General features: G+C 47.6%; 1 protein-coding gene across 12 annotated transcripts in view; it reads left to right on the forward strand.

Moving 5' to 3' along the window:
- Nucleotides 1-5,342: 5,342 nt before the first annotated feature.
- SYNJ1 (synaptojanin 1) overlaps nucleotides 5,343-14,864 on the forward strand; it is a 50,341-nt gene continuing 40,819 nt past the window's right edge. For 9 of the 12 annotated variants that reach the window (XM_063419383.1, XM_063419388.1, XM_063419390.1 and 6 more), the window contains exons 1-3: nucleotides 6,479-6,602; nucleotides 7,870-8,015; nucleotides 14,531-14,617. In XM_063419383.1, the coding sequence (XP_063275453.1) occupies nucleotides 7,892-8,015; nucleotides 14,531-14,617 (211 nt within the window). In that variant the 5' untranslated portion in view covers nucleotides 6,479-6,602; nucleotides 7,870-7,891. Of the gene's footprint in view, nucleotides 5,500-5,720; nucleotides 5,862-6,478; nucleotides 6,603-7,869; nucleotides 8,016-14,530; nucleotides 14,618-14,864 lie in introns of those variants that run through there. The other 3 variants (XM_063419384.1, XM_063419385.1, XM_063419394.1) reach the window with 3 other exon arrangements.

Consider the following 14,864-nt stretch of genomic DNA (forward strand, 5'->3'; position numbering starts at 1 on the left):
CGGAAGATTTCGGAATGTAACGGAAAGGCAGCTGGGACTCTTCCTCCCCCTCATCCACAGAGATAAGCGAAAAAAGTCCCTCTGAGGTATGCAACTCCTCCTAACTTCAGTAGATTTCCATCCCCTTTACTAACTACTAGACCCACCATCCCTTTGTGACGTAGTGAAACCCCTTTGAGTATTTAACCCCAAGATACAAGCTAATAAATCGCCATTTTGACCATCCACCATATTGGTGTCAGCGTTTGTCTATGGCCCGAGTGGCTGGGGTGAGGCTCAGCCGCCGTGCTGTCCTTTGGAACCAGGTCGCCTCGCCTTCTAATTGAAGGCAACATCTGGTGCCGAAACCCGGGAGGAAACGATCGGGGAATCGGGGTTTGCCTGGACAAAGAACAGCGGCCAGAGCGGCGGGACCGTCTCTGGCGGGCGGGACGCCGCCGGACCAGCCAAGGATGAAAGCCATGGCGAAGGTCGTAAGTCAGATCTACGAGCAGTGGGGAATTGACTGCATGTTCGGAGATTTTTATCTTGCTATTGCAAGGCTCATGGAATTTGGGGTCATTAGTAGACCCATGGACGTTTTACATTTGGAGGTGCGGAACAAATACACCACAGCTCTAGCCGAGGACACTAAATGCTCAGGCAAAAACCTTAAAGCTTGGGGGAAAGTTGAACAGGCTTTGCAAAAGGCGCTTGAGGAACAGAAGACCTGGAGTGCCGCGCGCGTGTGTTTACTAGCTACGCCCAAGCTGGGGATAGGAGCGGCAACGCAAACTGCCTCCAAAGGCAGTCTGCCTGAGGGCAGGGATTTGCGGGAGCCGGGCGCGCTTTCCTCCCCCCGAGCCCGAGTCCAAACCCCCAGGTGCCACCAGAAAACCCCCCAACTCTCCCGCCGGAACCGCCGGGTCCCCACCCCCCCGCGCAACCTCCCCAAGAACCTGCGGGACCCCATCTGTCCCTTCGCCACCGGCCAGTGATTCAGTGCTAGAAGCGCAGCAGCGCGCGCGGGTTTTCTGGGGAGAGCTGGCGGAAAAAGCCAGAGACGCTGAAAACGCGGCTTTGGAAGAGGTGCGACCGGTGCCGCTGCCGCCGTATGTGCCTGAACATGGTGACGAGCCCCGAAGGGAGGGGCGGGGCGCGGCCATCCTCGGCGGGATGAGCCCGGCGCGGCGGGTGTTTGCTGATGCACATGTGCAGGAAAAAGACGGGGAAGAGGGAGAAGGGCGCACGCTCAGACAGGAGCCGCGGGCTCCTGCTGACGCGTACGCGCAGCAGGGAGGGAGAGAGTGCACGCTCAAAGCGGCACCGCGGCTCTCCACGGGCACGTATGCGCGGGAGAGCGGCAGACAGCACACGCCCAGCCCGGAGCGGCGGGCTTTTGCAAACGCATGTGCACGGGAGGGCAGCAGAGAGCGCATGCCCAATCGGGAGCCGCGCTCCGTGCTGCTTCCATCTAAGGGAGAGACCTCCCCCTGCGGGAGGCAGGGCAAGCCCAGGGGGCGGGAGCAGTGCCACCCCCAGAGGGAGGGGCAGGGCCGGAGCCGCACAAAACGGCACCAAAGCCCGGAAGTGTGCTGGCATTCAGCTTCTGACTCTGAGTCCAGCAGCAGCAGCTCCAGCAGCTCGGGAGAGCTGACAGAAGATGGCTGGGACTCAGAAACGGAAAGGGAAAAGCTGATGCGGTTTAAAGCAAAGTCAAATAAAGCCTCAGCCTACACCGAGAGGGGGTTGAAATACGAATCTAACCCAAACCTAACTGATTCGTAGCTGACTTTGCTACGATGTTAAACCTCCTTTCTACGAAGGAGTTGCTTTAAACATCCCCTTTAGTTACTCCACAGCCGATGCACCTCACCAGTGCAGGTGGGACACTCCCCGCAGAGGAATCACCCTGAGTCAAGTCACAGGCCAGGGCAAATGCTTTGGCAATGCCACCTTAGTAAAGCAGAAAGGAAATGTTTGCACAGAAGTTGTCAAACCTGACAAAAAGATCAACGAGTGATCCCATCTGCATCTGGGATGTGGGTTTGTCAGCAATCTGGGGTGAGTCCCTGTGTGTCCCTTGACAAATTCAATGACTAACGATTTTTGTGACCAAGTTCTGATTGTTCCTAGGGTCCTGTACCACTCGGACGAAGAGGTGTACCGCCTTTTTGAGGAACTCGGCAGGCTCCACAAAAGAGAAATAATAACAAGTGTAACCATCGCAATGCTGCTCGGCCTGGGAGCAGCCGGCACAGCCACAGGTGTCTCAGCCCTCGTGACCCAACACCAAGGACTTTCTCAACCGCAAATGACCATTAATGAAGACCTGCAGAAGACCAAGAAATTCATCTCCTTTCTGAAGAAATCGGTTTCCTCACTCTCAGAAGTCGTCTTGCAGAACAGGCGAGGACTGGACCTCCTGTTCATGCAACAAGGAGGCCTGTGTGCCGCCCTGAAAGAAGAATGCTGCTTTTATGCAGATCACACAGGAGCCATTAGAGACTCCATGGCAGAGCTCCGAGATAGATTAGCCCAGAGAAAGAGAGACAGGGAAGCCCAACAGGGTTGGTTCGAGTCCTGGTTCAACCAATCACCATGGCTCACCACCCTAATTTCCACCCTAATAGGTCCACTGGCAATGCTGCTTTTAGCTCTCACCTTTGGACCATGCCTACTCGGGCTATAAGAGTAATGAAAAAAAAAAAGGAACAAAGAAAACATGAAAATAAGACATAAAATAAAAATACAAAAATAAATTTTAAAAATCAAATAAAAACAGAGTAAAAACTAAAATAGTAAAAGAAAAAAAAATTTAAAAATACAAAAAACCAAACACAAAAACCTCATGCTGCAGCCCATCTTATCAATGTAAATCTTAGAAAACATCTTTTAAAAATAAAATAACCCACCAAAAAAACTCAACAAAACTCAAATCAAACACGATCTGATCAACAATTACATTAAGAAGCACAACATTAAATCAATAGAATACATCCCTTAGCACATACCATGTCCAAACAGAGTAAAACTAAACAGTAAAATGTCACAAACCACCTTAAAAGCACTGAACAGAACAAGCTTTTTAAAATGAAAAACTGTATCTAACAGAACACCCAAAGCTCCCCCGGGCAGGCTGGTGCTCGGGGTCCCGCGCAGGCAGCCAGGTACACAAACCCGGGGTAATCGTGTTTTCCCCGTCCTTTTGTCCGCCATTTTAGGGAAGGTCACTGGCGTGACGCTGAGCTGCCGTCTTGTTTGTGGCAACACCAAGGCCCCCGGGTGTTGCGTGTTACATGAGCCTGATCTAAATGACTGCCGGAACCGCACAGCAGTGCCGCAGAGTGCGCAGCCCGTACCCTCGCACCGGGAAGCGCGATGGAAAATTGCGCCCTGGCGGCGCCGTTTTCAGGGTTTTGGGCAGGCAGTTGGATAGATGCCTTCGGGGGCCTTAGGTTTTCCCGCCCTTTTTGCTGCCTTTTTTGGAAGGTCAAAAGCAGCCCACTGGTCCGCCATCTTGAGAGTGGCGTGATGTTGCTTCTGGTAGTCATTGCTACCATCTTGGTTGTGGGTGAAGCCACTTCCGGTTGAGCCGCCATTTTTGTTGTGGCACCTCTGAAGGCCCTCTGGTAATGGGTTACACAGGCACCTGACCAGAATGACTGCCGGAACCACACTGCAGTGCGGCAGAAAGCGCACACAGTTCTCTCGCTTCGGGAAGCGCCAGACAAAATTGTGCCTGGGCGGCGCCATGGTCGGTGTCTCAAACAAGCAGTTAGGTAGATTCCTCTGGGGTCTTTCTGTTTTTCCCGCCCTTTTTGCTGCCATCTTTGGAAGGTAAGAAGCAGCACGCTGAACCGCCATTTTAAGAATGGCGTCATATGACTTCCTGTAGTCCTCGCTGCCAGGTTGGTTGTGGCTGAAACCACTTCTGGTTTCAATGCCATCTTTGTTGTGGCACCTCCGAATGCCCCCCAGTTTTAACGGAGGTGCCCGACTAAATCGAGCCCTGGAACCCGTCTGTGATGCCTCTGAGTTCGCAGCCCGTGCCCTCGCGCCGGGAAACGCCGCGGAAAATTGTGCCGGGGCCGTGCCGTTTTCGGAGCAGCGCGCAGGCACCCGGCTCGATGCACCCGGGGTGCTCGTGATTTTCTGCCCTTTTGTCGGCCATATTTGGACGGTCAGGCGGCACTGCTGGCCCTGAGTTCAGCCCGGGCCCCCCCCGCCGCGTGTCAGGGCCGGCCCCGGGCAGAGCTGCAGCGCCGCGCTGTGTCCACAGGGCGGCAGCACTGGGGCCCGGCCCGGGGCTCCCCGCGCGTCGGGGACACGCAGAAAGGGACCCCCGAAGAGAACGGGTACAGAAACCCCCTGAAATAAATGCCCAACCACAACTAAAAGACCCCTGCCACCAAGCAAATTCAAACCAAAAACCCCTCTGTTTTAAGCTCTATTCCATTATTTCTTTACATTTATTATTTTTATATTGATCATTACCATGTCTTTTTTCTAGTCATATCTATGGATATAATATATAGACTATTGTAATAAAATAAGTAGCGAGTAATATTCTAGATTGTATTTATGTATATTCATGATATTATTTTTCATATTTATATTTCTATTTTTATTATGTATATTCATATTTTATTTTTTTGTACTTAGTTTTAAAAATTCGTGTCTATTTCTGTATGTTTTAAACTCTATTAATTCATTAACTTAACACGTCAGCACCACAATTAAGCAGAATTACATTAGCCTGGTTTTCTAAGGGGGAAAGTGGTTTTAAATTAAAATAATATTGGTATATTTTCTCTTTCTCTGTTCTTCTGGGTGGTTTTTTTTTTTTTATGTTGTTTGTTTTGTTTTGGATTTCTTTGTTACTAAACAATGAGAGTTACAAAATTAAAAATCTACTTTGTTTTCTTGCTACCTCTGAACACCTCGACTTCAAGTTACTGCTGCTGATCCTGTAAATGGCTACAATGAGAATTGTTAGGAGGTAAAAAGGAAAAAAAAAGGCCCCTTGGTCTTTAGAGCTTTCTCTGTTCAGGATTTCTAATTTAGCAGAAAATACAGAGGTTTCTCTAACTGCACTCTCAATTCTATCCGGACGTGCAGTGGACATGGATTTAATTTGTCACCTCCTCTGTTCCCAACAGCCAAACTTCCACATACTTGCGCTATAAATAAGGGAAAAAAAAAAAAGTGAGAAAGAAACAGAAATGGAGAAACACAGAACTACAGTGAGGTGCAGAGAACTGAAGTGAGAAGGTGACACTCACCCACGACGCACACCTTGTGTGGCTTTCACACAAACCCGCCCTAACGCTCACCTCAGCCGCTCCGACACGCCCCTGCCCCCACGGCCACCGGCACACACTGGCAGCACTCCACGGGAACGGAGTGCCCAGGAGCCTCAAAAAATAAATCCTCCTGCCGGACAAAACCCCCGCCCCAGCACGATCTGCACCCAAACTTTGGTGATGAACATCGCCTCGCAGACCGGACAGAACCAAGGTAAAAAAACCCAGCTGGGCGGGAAAAAATGTCCCCCAGACGGGGCGGGACCCGCGGGGCTGTGGGGACGATGGAGCGGGAGCGGCGGGAGGGACCCGCGGGGCTGTGGGGACGATGGAGCGGGAGCGGCGGGAGGGACCCGCGGGGCTGTGGGGACGATGGAGCGGGGTGGGCCCCGGGCCAGACGCGGCCCCGGGGGCTGTGGCTCCGCCCCTGCCCGCCCCCGTGCCCGCCAGAGCGCAGCCCGCGGCGCAGAACGCGCGGGTCGCTCTCCTGAGGGAGCGCTGTTCCTGCCGTGCCAGCGGCAAATCCCCTTGGCTCGGGCAGCTGTGGAGTCTGCCTCCGAAACTCCGCACTTTTCAGTAAGACCGTGCTGAGCCACACGAGGGGCTGAGGGTACTGGGCTTGTTCAGCGGGAGAGGAGGTTGAGCTGAGAACGCTTTAGAGGCCTGCAGCTTCCTCCCGAGGGCCAGCTCTGATCTCTGCTCTCTGTGACCAGCGATAGACTCAGGGAACGGCTGGAGCTCTGTCAAGGGAAGCTTAGGCTGAGTATCAGGGAAAGTTCTTCCTTCCAGAGGGTGCTGGACACTGCCCAGCTCCCCACGGAATGGGCACGGCTCCGAGGCTGCCCGAGCTCCGGAAGCACTTGGACTGCTCTGCCAGGGTGGCATTATTGGGGTGTCTGTGCAGGGACAGGGGTTGGACCCCATGATTCTTGTGGCTCCCCTCCAGCTCGGGATACTCCACGGTTCTATTCCGTGCCTACTGTTAGGAAGACGGCGGCTTTAGCCGGCTCCCACCCGGGCCGAGGCGCTGTGGCTGTCGCAGCGCGATGCCTCAGAGGTGGCTCAGTCCGTTCCTGAGGCGGTTCCTCAGCGCGTCCCTTGGGTTTCGCTCCTCCTAATAATATCCCGCAGCGGGCCTCGGGGCTGGCTATGTCCGACACACGCCTCCGCCTCTTTAAGGCACAGCTCCGGCCCCCGGCCGCAGCGCCCGCCCTCATTCCCCTCCCTTCCGGGGCGGGCGGCGCAGTGCGGAAGGACGCGGGGCCGGGAGGAAGCGGATCCCGCCGGCTCCGCGGCAGCGGGCGGGGCGGGCGCACGGTGAGCGCGGGCCCGGGCCGGGCCTCCGGGGGGTTCGCACGGGCTCGGGTGCCAGGCGAGACGGGGCGGGCGCTGCCCGGCGTGTCCCGCTGCGCTGTGCGGGAATGTGGCGGCTGGCGGGGGGAGCCCCCCGGCTTGGCCGTGCCCTGAGCCCGCCCGGGCGCGGAGGGGTCGGAGAGAGGCCGAGCGGGCGGTGCGTGTGTGCTCCGGAGGTCAGGGAGCTGCCGAAGGGAGGGCGGAAAGCCCCGCTCCAGAGCAGTCCTCCTTCGCTGCGTTTTCCGGAGCCTTAGCACGGAAAATTTGGCTGCTCTCGCATTTGTTTATGGTTTGCTGCAGTGTGAGAGTTCTGTGGGTTTTTTTTTAAGGGCTCACTCGTGTGTGACTGGCGAGCAGCGTCACCAGTACGACACTGCGATGTTTCAGCCGCTTCAGGGCAGGGTTTAAATCCAAACCAAACCCTGCTTTCCTTACGAAAAGGGAGGGGAGGAAGCCGAAAATAGATTGACATTTTTGTACGTCAAATGCCTTTAAAATGTTTTGACGGCTTCAGTGTTTAAAATAATACCGTCCTTTTGTACAAGGTCAGAATTAGTGAAATAAATCTGAAAATTAAAGGCTGCCTCTCTGCTTTTGGCACTAGTTTACCGTTAAGGTGGTTGCTACTCTTCCACATTGCTTGTAACTAGGAAACCTTTTATTTTTTTATTTCCCTAAGAAAAAATCCTGTTTATTAAGTATAGGGAAAGAAATGGCTTTTAAGTAAAAGAGAGTAGGATTAGATTTAGGTGTGTTCCCTGAGAAAGTGGGGAGAGGCACAGGTGCCCAGAGCACCTGTGGCTACCCCATCCCTGGACGTGTCCAAGGCCAGGCTGGACAGGGCTTGGAGTAACCTGGGATGTTGGAATGTGTCCCTGCCCATGGCAGGGGCTGGAACTGGATGAACTTTAAGGTCCTTTCCAGTACAAGCGAGTCTGGGATTCTGTAAAATTGTAGTTGTCTCAAAGAAGCTTTTAAATAAATCCATATTTTGAAAGGTGTTTCTCTGGGTAGTTCTGGTTTTGAAACACTCTTATGTCATCTTTAGGTAATCCCCAAATTTGTTTTGCACCTGGATAAACTAAGTCTCATGAGGTAGAATGAGGGAGCAGGGGACTTTGTGTTTGCTGAACACCTAGAATCCCTGGGAACGGACTTGGGTCAAAGCAGCTTTGCGGGAGGTGTCTGGAAGCACAGGGAGGTTTCATTAACATGGTCTTGTGTTGGACAGAGCTGCCTGTGTCTGAGGCAAAATGGCTTTCAGTAAAGGATACCGTGTCTATCACAAGCTGGATCCGCTTCCCTTCAGCGTGATCGTGGAAGCCAGGAACAGAGAAGAGTGTCTCATGTTTGAGTCCGGAGCTGTGGCTGTCCTCTGTAAGTCGATCTATTTTGGTAACTACTGTGTTAGAAAGGTGGCAGACTGAACATTGTGTGAGCCATTTATTCGTGGAATGTAAAGAGGGAACTGTTCTGTTGTTCTGTTTGCTAATGGAGAGGCTTCTGCTGTAAATGAGAAAGGAGACATTTTTTTATTTTTGTCTGGCAAGAAAGAGAGTTACACATGTAGTTGCATTTCTTTATGTATCTGTGTTTTCGTGTCCACTAAATTTTCTTGTAATTGTTTCCAACATCATCCTGTTTCTTAGGTTCTCAATGACTGTATTTTGAACACATGATAATTCATTGACAAGCTAATTGACAAGCTAATCCTTGCATTTCACAACGATAAATTCTACATTCTTAAATGTTATATCATAATTTGATTTTATCTCATTTTGTGTGATTTTTGACAGCTTTTATTTTTAACCTCCCTCAAGACTCTGTATTGCTTTGTCTTGTACTAAAATGAGTAATACTTGGAGCAAGGTGTCTTGCATTGCAAAGTTATTTTTGCATGTTTTAAGTGAAAAATGTGTGAGATATTTCCCTAAATTATTGCCCCCTCCATTTTTTTTGGTTGGGGGGACACTAAAATGAGAAGTGCAGAAGAGAACCATATGGCCTATAGATAGGCTTTTAAAATACATAAAGTTATGAAATGTGTTTGTATTCTTTAGGAAGTCAAAGCAGGTGGTTGCACAGCATTTCTGAGCTTGATTTTGTCTGTTTTTAGAAAGCTTTCATTCCATGGAAGTCGTTTTCTCCTTAGCCAGCACCTGGTAGAGGCCTGGCAATGACTGACATGGTTGCTGCAGCTGTGGCGGTCCAGGTGAACAGTGGGTGGTTTTCTCCTATTTTTAAAATTCTCCTTTTTTCTGGTACATTTTTTTCTCATTCTGTGTTTTGGTAATCTCCTTGATTTAGGTAGCAGTATCCATAAAGCACTTTAGTGTGGATTGGGAATAAGTGTCCAGTCATAAAGGTAGCAAACAGTTTCAGTGCAACCCATAAAATGTTTTGAGGATTCGTGGAACAGGTTGTTTTAGCCTGTGTTAATAATTGTGGAACATGCTGGAGCTACTTAAGGGCCAGCAGATGAAAAGTTAGTTATTCCTGAGGGTTATGCTCAGGAAGGGCAGGAAGTCACTTCTCGTGCCGGGATACACTGCAGGCACCTGCAGGGTAAATGTCTGTCCCTAAAAATGAAAACCCCTGTCAAAGCTCTTGCTCACTTCCCAGCCTTTTTGTTGCCAAGCAGAGGAAGCCAGACCCGAAGGAAGTTTGAAAGCCTCTCTCCCCTTGGGTTCAGTACTTAGTGATAGCTCGTTATTAATCTGCAAAGCACTGTCCTTGGAATTCTAATTAGTAGGTTACGTCATAGCAAATGTTCATACTCATCTGGAAGTAGTTACTGAGTATTGTTTTCAGTAAGCTTAATCAGGAAACTGCTTACTCTTTTTCTGTCTGGTACATGGGCATAGTTTTCCACTGAATATTTAGCAGTGACATTTTTTTTAATTCCCTCTATTTTTTTCCATGTAATTCCCTACATTCTTTACGTACTGATACTTTTCTTAATGGTTGGAAGATGACAATCTTAAACTGACAGCAGAAAAAGCCCAGGAGTTCCCTAGCTCAGGTTTTATTCTTCTCTTTTCCTGGTTGCTGTTCCCATCTGGTATCTGCTCTTTTTAATGCATATTTAAAGGAGTAGAACTATTAGTGCTCGGGGAAGATTTGTGAAGTGCTACTTCTCCATCTTGCTGGTTGTGTCACAGAATCCAGCCAGAAGATTCCAGTCTGTAGCTGTACAAACTTACAGGTATTTGTCCAAATAATAGACAAAGTTAATGAAATCCTAATGTCCCTTGGGGAAGATTTCCCATGTTTGTAAAATTTCTGTGAATAGATAGAAAAATGGTCAGATCAAGTATATATCAGTTTAAATCCAGAACAGCATCACTTTAGACTGCCAAAAACTTCTGGGGTTTGATGATGGTGCTACCACTCTTATACTACAAAAACTGACCATACTGACCTCAAAACTGTTAGACATTTTTCCAAATATTTTAATAAATACTGGAGATTTGCTAATGTTTTTAGCCTTAGGGCTCATAGTTCTTACCTATATGTAGAGTGGATAACACATGCACAGCCTAGTGAAATACATTTTAGCATTAAAACTGATTCATGTGATTCAGTTCTGAGAGCCTGCGTGAACTGCACCTGCTGGAATATCCATGGACAGAAATTTGCCTTTGAAACGGGCTAAGAGAAAGGAATGGAAGCTCACTGATCCTTTCAGTGCCTTCTTAAAGGAAGCACATCTGTCAGCGCTGAGGGAAGGATAACTGCGTTAACCTCCTCCCCTGTGCCCTCGGTGAGGCCCTGCAGGATGATTCAGAGGATTTAGCTCGGCCTCGGTAGGAAATGCTGCACAGCTCGGGTGCTGGGTGATGTTCCACAGGTCGGAGGGGAGGAGGGAAGAGGGTCGATAGGCTGCTTCAGAGGGGCTGGTTGTGTGACCACTCAGTGTGAGCGTGGGAGCAGCCCAGGCTGTGCTTCTGCTGGAGGTGTTCTGTGTGAATTCCCTGGCGTTGCTGTGGCTGAAACACCTGAGCAATGCTTGGCTTTCCTTTGCATTAAACACCTCTTGGGTCAGCACAGTCCTGGTGTTGGGTTAGCCCGGGACACTGGAGTCGGAGGGGATCCTTCTCAAAGACTGCTGAGAGCACCTGGGTTTAAATGTCAGCAGCTTCACTGCTGATTTGTTTAGATTTTAGGGGGAGGATGTCATAGATGTATTTTTCTTATTTCCCATGTGTAATGGGCAGTATATTTATTTTTTGAAATAGGGCTCTCTGAGATGTACTAACTGGAAAGGTTTCCCTGACTGAGCAGGAGAGCGCTCTCTCCCTCTTCCTGCTGGTGACTCATCCCAAACGAGTGGCAGGCTGTCTTTCCTCCTGTGGCCTGCCGTGGAGAACATTCTGTCTGGGAAAACACTGAGCCAGGAGCGTGGCGCATGTCCCTGGCTTCAGTGTCACAGTAACGCTGAGCAGGAGGGAGCAGGAGGAGGCCCCTGCCCACCTGGGGCTGAAGTAAGAGCTGTAGTAACCTGTGTGCAGCAGGCACCCTGCGAGCTGTTCGCTGCTGTGGTTAGCAGCGCTGCTCAGACCACTTGGTAGAAAGAAAGTTCTTCCACGCAGTTAAGCCAAGGTGGTCTGAACAGGCCTTGAAAAGCAGTCTGCCAGGGTTTCCTCATCCCCAGCATCCTGAGCTGAGCCAGTACTAGGGGTGTGTCAAAATAAGAGGTATCAAAAGTAATAAAACAGTTCTGTGGTTGGTTAATTGAATAAATGAAAGTGGTGACTCTATTCTGATTTTAAGGTCACCTCTGTGGTAGTATTCAGGTGTCAGCTTTAATTTAAATACGAAAAACTCAACTATCCTAATTTGGCAAAACCCTTGAAAACCTTAGTCTCAAAGGGTCAAAACCAAATTATGTTCATAATTTTTTTCAGATTTCTTTTTTTCAGCCTTTTCAGATTCTAAACCTTTTAAAGTGACAGTTGTGGACTTTTTCTCTTCTAATAGAAGTTAGAAGTCTTGGGCCTGAAGGAACTGCACATAATTTCAGGACTGTGGTTTTGCTCCCAGCTCAGAGTCCCATGTTCTACCTGGAAACTGTAGCCACTAACTTGAAATGTGTTGTCTCATGGCAGCCTATGAGCTCACCAAGAGTAGAACCCAACCGTAGAAAGCCCACGGGGTGACTTTCAATGTGATTTGAACCTTTTAATTGTTAAAACTGGGAAACTGATTTCTGGATCTGGAATGAAGCAGGATTGATCCAGATTATCCTGAACATGAGATTGTCGATGGGGTTCCATTTGTGTAACACTGGGAGGGCTGACATATTCCCTTCAAAATAATTGAATTGATCACCTTTCCTATATGAGTCCATGATTAATAAGGTGTGCTTATTACAGATAGCATTTTAAAATGCTGTTGCCTGCTAATCCTTAATAAATAGTGACTTGAAATTTTGTTGTTTTTCTCCGGACACTGCAAAGGGGGCTTTCTGGCTTTCTCCAGAGGTACATTACAAATTGATTTGAAAATCACTTTGTAAGTGGTGTGGTTTTATGGAGCTTTTTGTTAGTTTGGTTTGGTTTTTTTACTGCTTAATAGTGATCATGAAAGGATAAAATCTTTCCATTTTTGGAGGGTAAAGATAGAGGTCAGTAGGACTGGTGCCTCGGGCTTCTGGAGAGCAGACTTTGGCCTATTGAGACTGGATAAGAGTCCCGTGGGAAGAGAATGGAGAAGACTGTGGTGAAGCTGTGTCTTCCTGATTTTATCTTGATTTTCTGAAGCTCCAGGTGCTTTTTCTTGATGTTGACCACAGGAAGTTCTTTATTGGGCACTGCCTTGAAAGCAAGAGCCTGGGGTTGGTGACCATGGACCGGGGCAGGATGGAGGAAGTGATGCCATATTTGACATTTTCCCATGTGAATTTTGGCCTTAAAAAACAAATTGAGGTGGGCAAAGTGTGGACAGTGTGAGAGAGAAAAAAGAGACCACTTAGATGGTCACTGTGGAAAAGCTTTGAGTTCAGACTGAATTAGGTCCAATGTAAATGAAGAACATGTCATGAAATGCTTTTGGTTGGTTCTTAAGCTAGCCACAGTAAGTTCCTCTGTTTCTATTTGGTTAATTGGTTGGTTTTGCAACCCTTTGCTGCTTTATTAGCCTTTGTTGGCCTTTTTTGTTGGTCTGAATTTGCAAAGCCCATGTTACTTAATTTACTTTGGGCATTTACTTATTAAGGCTTAAAAAGGATATCCAGCATTCTCTGCAATGGAAAAAGAGAATAAATCCATAGAGGACAGAAAATGCACTGTTTTGACATGTCATTAAATCCCAGCAGGCACCTTTAAGAAAGATCCTGCAAGAAGTTTGAAACGAAACCCCAACTTTCCATAATGATTTCAAATGTGGAGGAAGAACACGACAGCTTTCTGGTTATGCAAAGCTGAGTTTAGAAGAGTACATTGGTGTCATTAAACGCTTTCTGAAAAACAGCTTGAAATAACCAGGGTCTGAAATTTAGAAGTTCTTTCCAGCCTAGTAGTTTTCTGGTTAAGAAAAACAAACTTTGGTGAGGCTGACAAAATGTTTTTAGAGTGGCTGCAGGCTCTTAACACTCACCCCGGGTGAGGACTTCAGAAATAAATCCTCAGGTTGCAATAAAACTCTTTTAATTACATCTGCATTACAGGAATATTAGTTCAATAGGTATCAGTGCAATAAGGTAAAGAAACTTCTTAAAAATCCTCTTAATAAAACATTGAATGGTGTTGGATTTCAAGCTGTGGTTGAATAATTATTTCATCTATATTAAATTGTCTGGTCCACTTCAATAAAAGAGCTGGCAGATATTTGAACAGAAGCAGTAGGCTTGTGCATGGGCAGGGCTTTACTAATCTTAGGCAATACCTGTTAGGAAGAGCAATTCTAGGTAAAATAGAGGGGGTTTTTAATCTAAATAAAATAGAGATTTTGTTCTAAATGACATAGCTGATGTGAGAGAGAGCACAGCAGAATGCCAGGGCAAATAGGCATTTTGATTTACTTTTCTTCATGTCATGTTCTGAGGTTTTCAGTGTCAAAGCAAAATAGTGCTGATTGTTGGTAACCATGGAATCTTGATCCCTGTAGATCCAGTGGCAAAGCTGGAATTGTTGATGTTGCCCTTCCAGTGCAGTCTTGGTCATGAGCAAAACCGCAGGGTGGGTGGCATCCTGCTGCTCTGTAGCCAGGCTTGTGGGCCTGGCTGTTACAGTGCTGGTCAAAGACCCAAAATGTACACTTAATTCCAAGGAGAACAGTGGCAGATGGACTTAAATTTCTTCTAAAACGTGACAGGGTTGTTTTGTTGTTTTTTCAAAACTGTCTGTGAAAATTGTGTCTTCATAATTCATCTAAGACAGGGCTTTTAAATACCAGTTTTTGTGGACTTGTAGGAGTTTTGATCTGCTTGGAATATATATCTAAGATAGTTAAAATGGACCTGCAATATTCTTGTTCACTGATAATACTGCCACATCATGGTTTTATTCTGGAGAAAAAGGGTGATTTTATTTCATGAGAAAAGCAACATTAAACACTAATTTTAATTACAGGAGAGCATTCTCAGGCATCTTATTTGGATCTGTGCTGTAAATGCTTCTTATAATGATATTATGTTGTTAAAAATGCCAATGTTCTCCTTTGATATCACTTGAAGTCTTGCTTTTTTATTGCTTCAAAACATAGCATGATCATACTTTATCACAGAATCAACCCCTCATTTCCATTGTGAAGTGCCATATGCTCATACATTTTGATTTCTTTCCAGATGCATCACGGATTAATCCCTCAGGATTTTGGTTTGGAGTGGCTCATTCTTGCTGCCATAGTATCGGGGCTTTTGCATCAGAAAATCTTTTGTTTTCTCTCCACAGCTTCTGCAGAAAAAGACACAATCAAGAATACATACTCCAAAGTCATGGATGCGTATGGGCTCCTGGGCGTGTTGAGATTAAACCTCGGTGAGTCAAATATGTAAACTTGAATTTGTCATTTGGGGCAGATAAGAGTGGATCTTCGCAGCAGGAGCAGGGCCTCTTTTTTTCTGTTTGTATGTTTGGTTTGCTGTTCTCTTTGCAGAGTAGCTTACAAGTTTGGAGCACTCCCAGAAATGAGGGAGTGGACAACAATAGCTTCAGTCTTTGCAATCCCTGTTCTTTGCAGTGTAGTTTCTCCTTTTCTTCTGCAGAACTTGGGACTGTGTTCTTG

The sequence above is a fragment of the Prinia subflava genome, chromosome 25 (genome assembly GCF_021018805.1).
Source record: "Prinia subflava isolate CZ2003 ecotype Zambia chromosome 25, Cam_Psub_1.2, whole genome shotgun sequence".
Classification (NCBI taxonomy): Eukaryota; Metazoa; Chordata; class Aves; order Passeriformes; family Cisticolidae; genus Prinia; species Prinia subflava.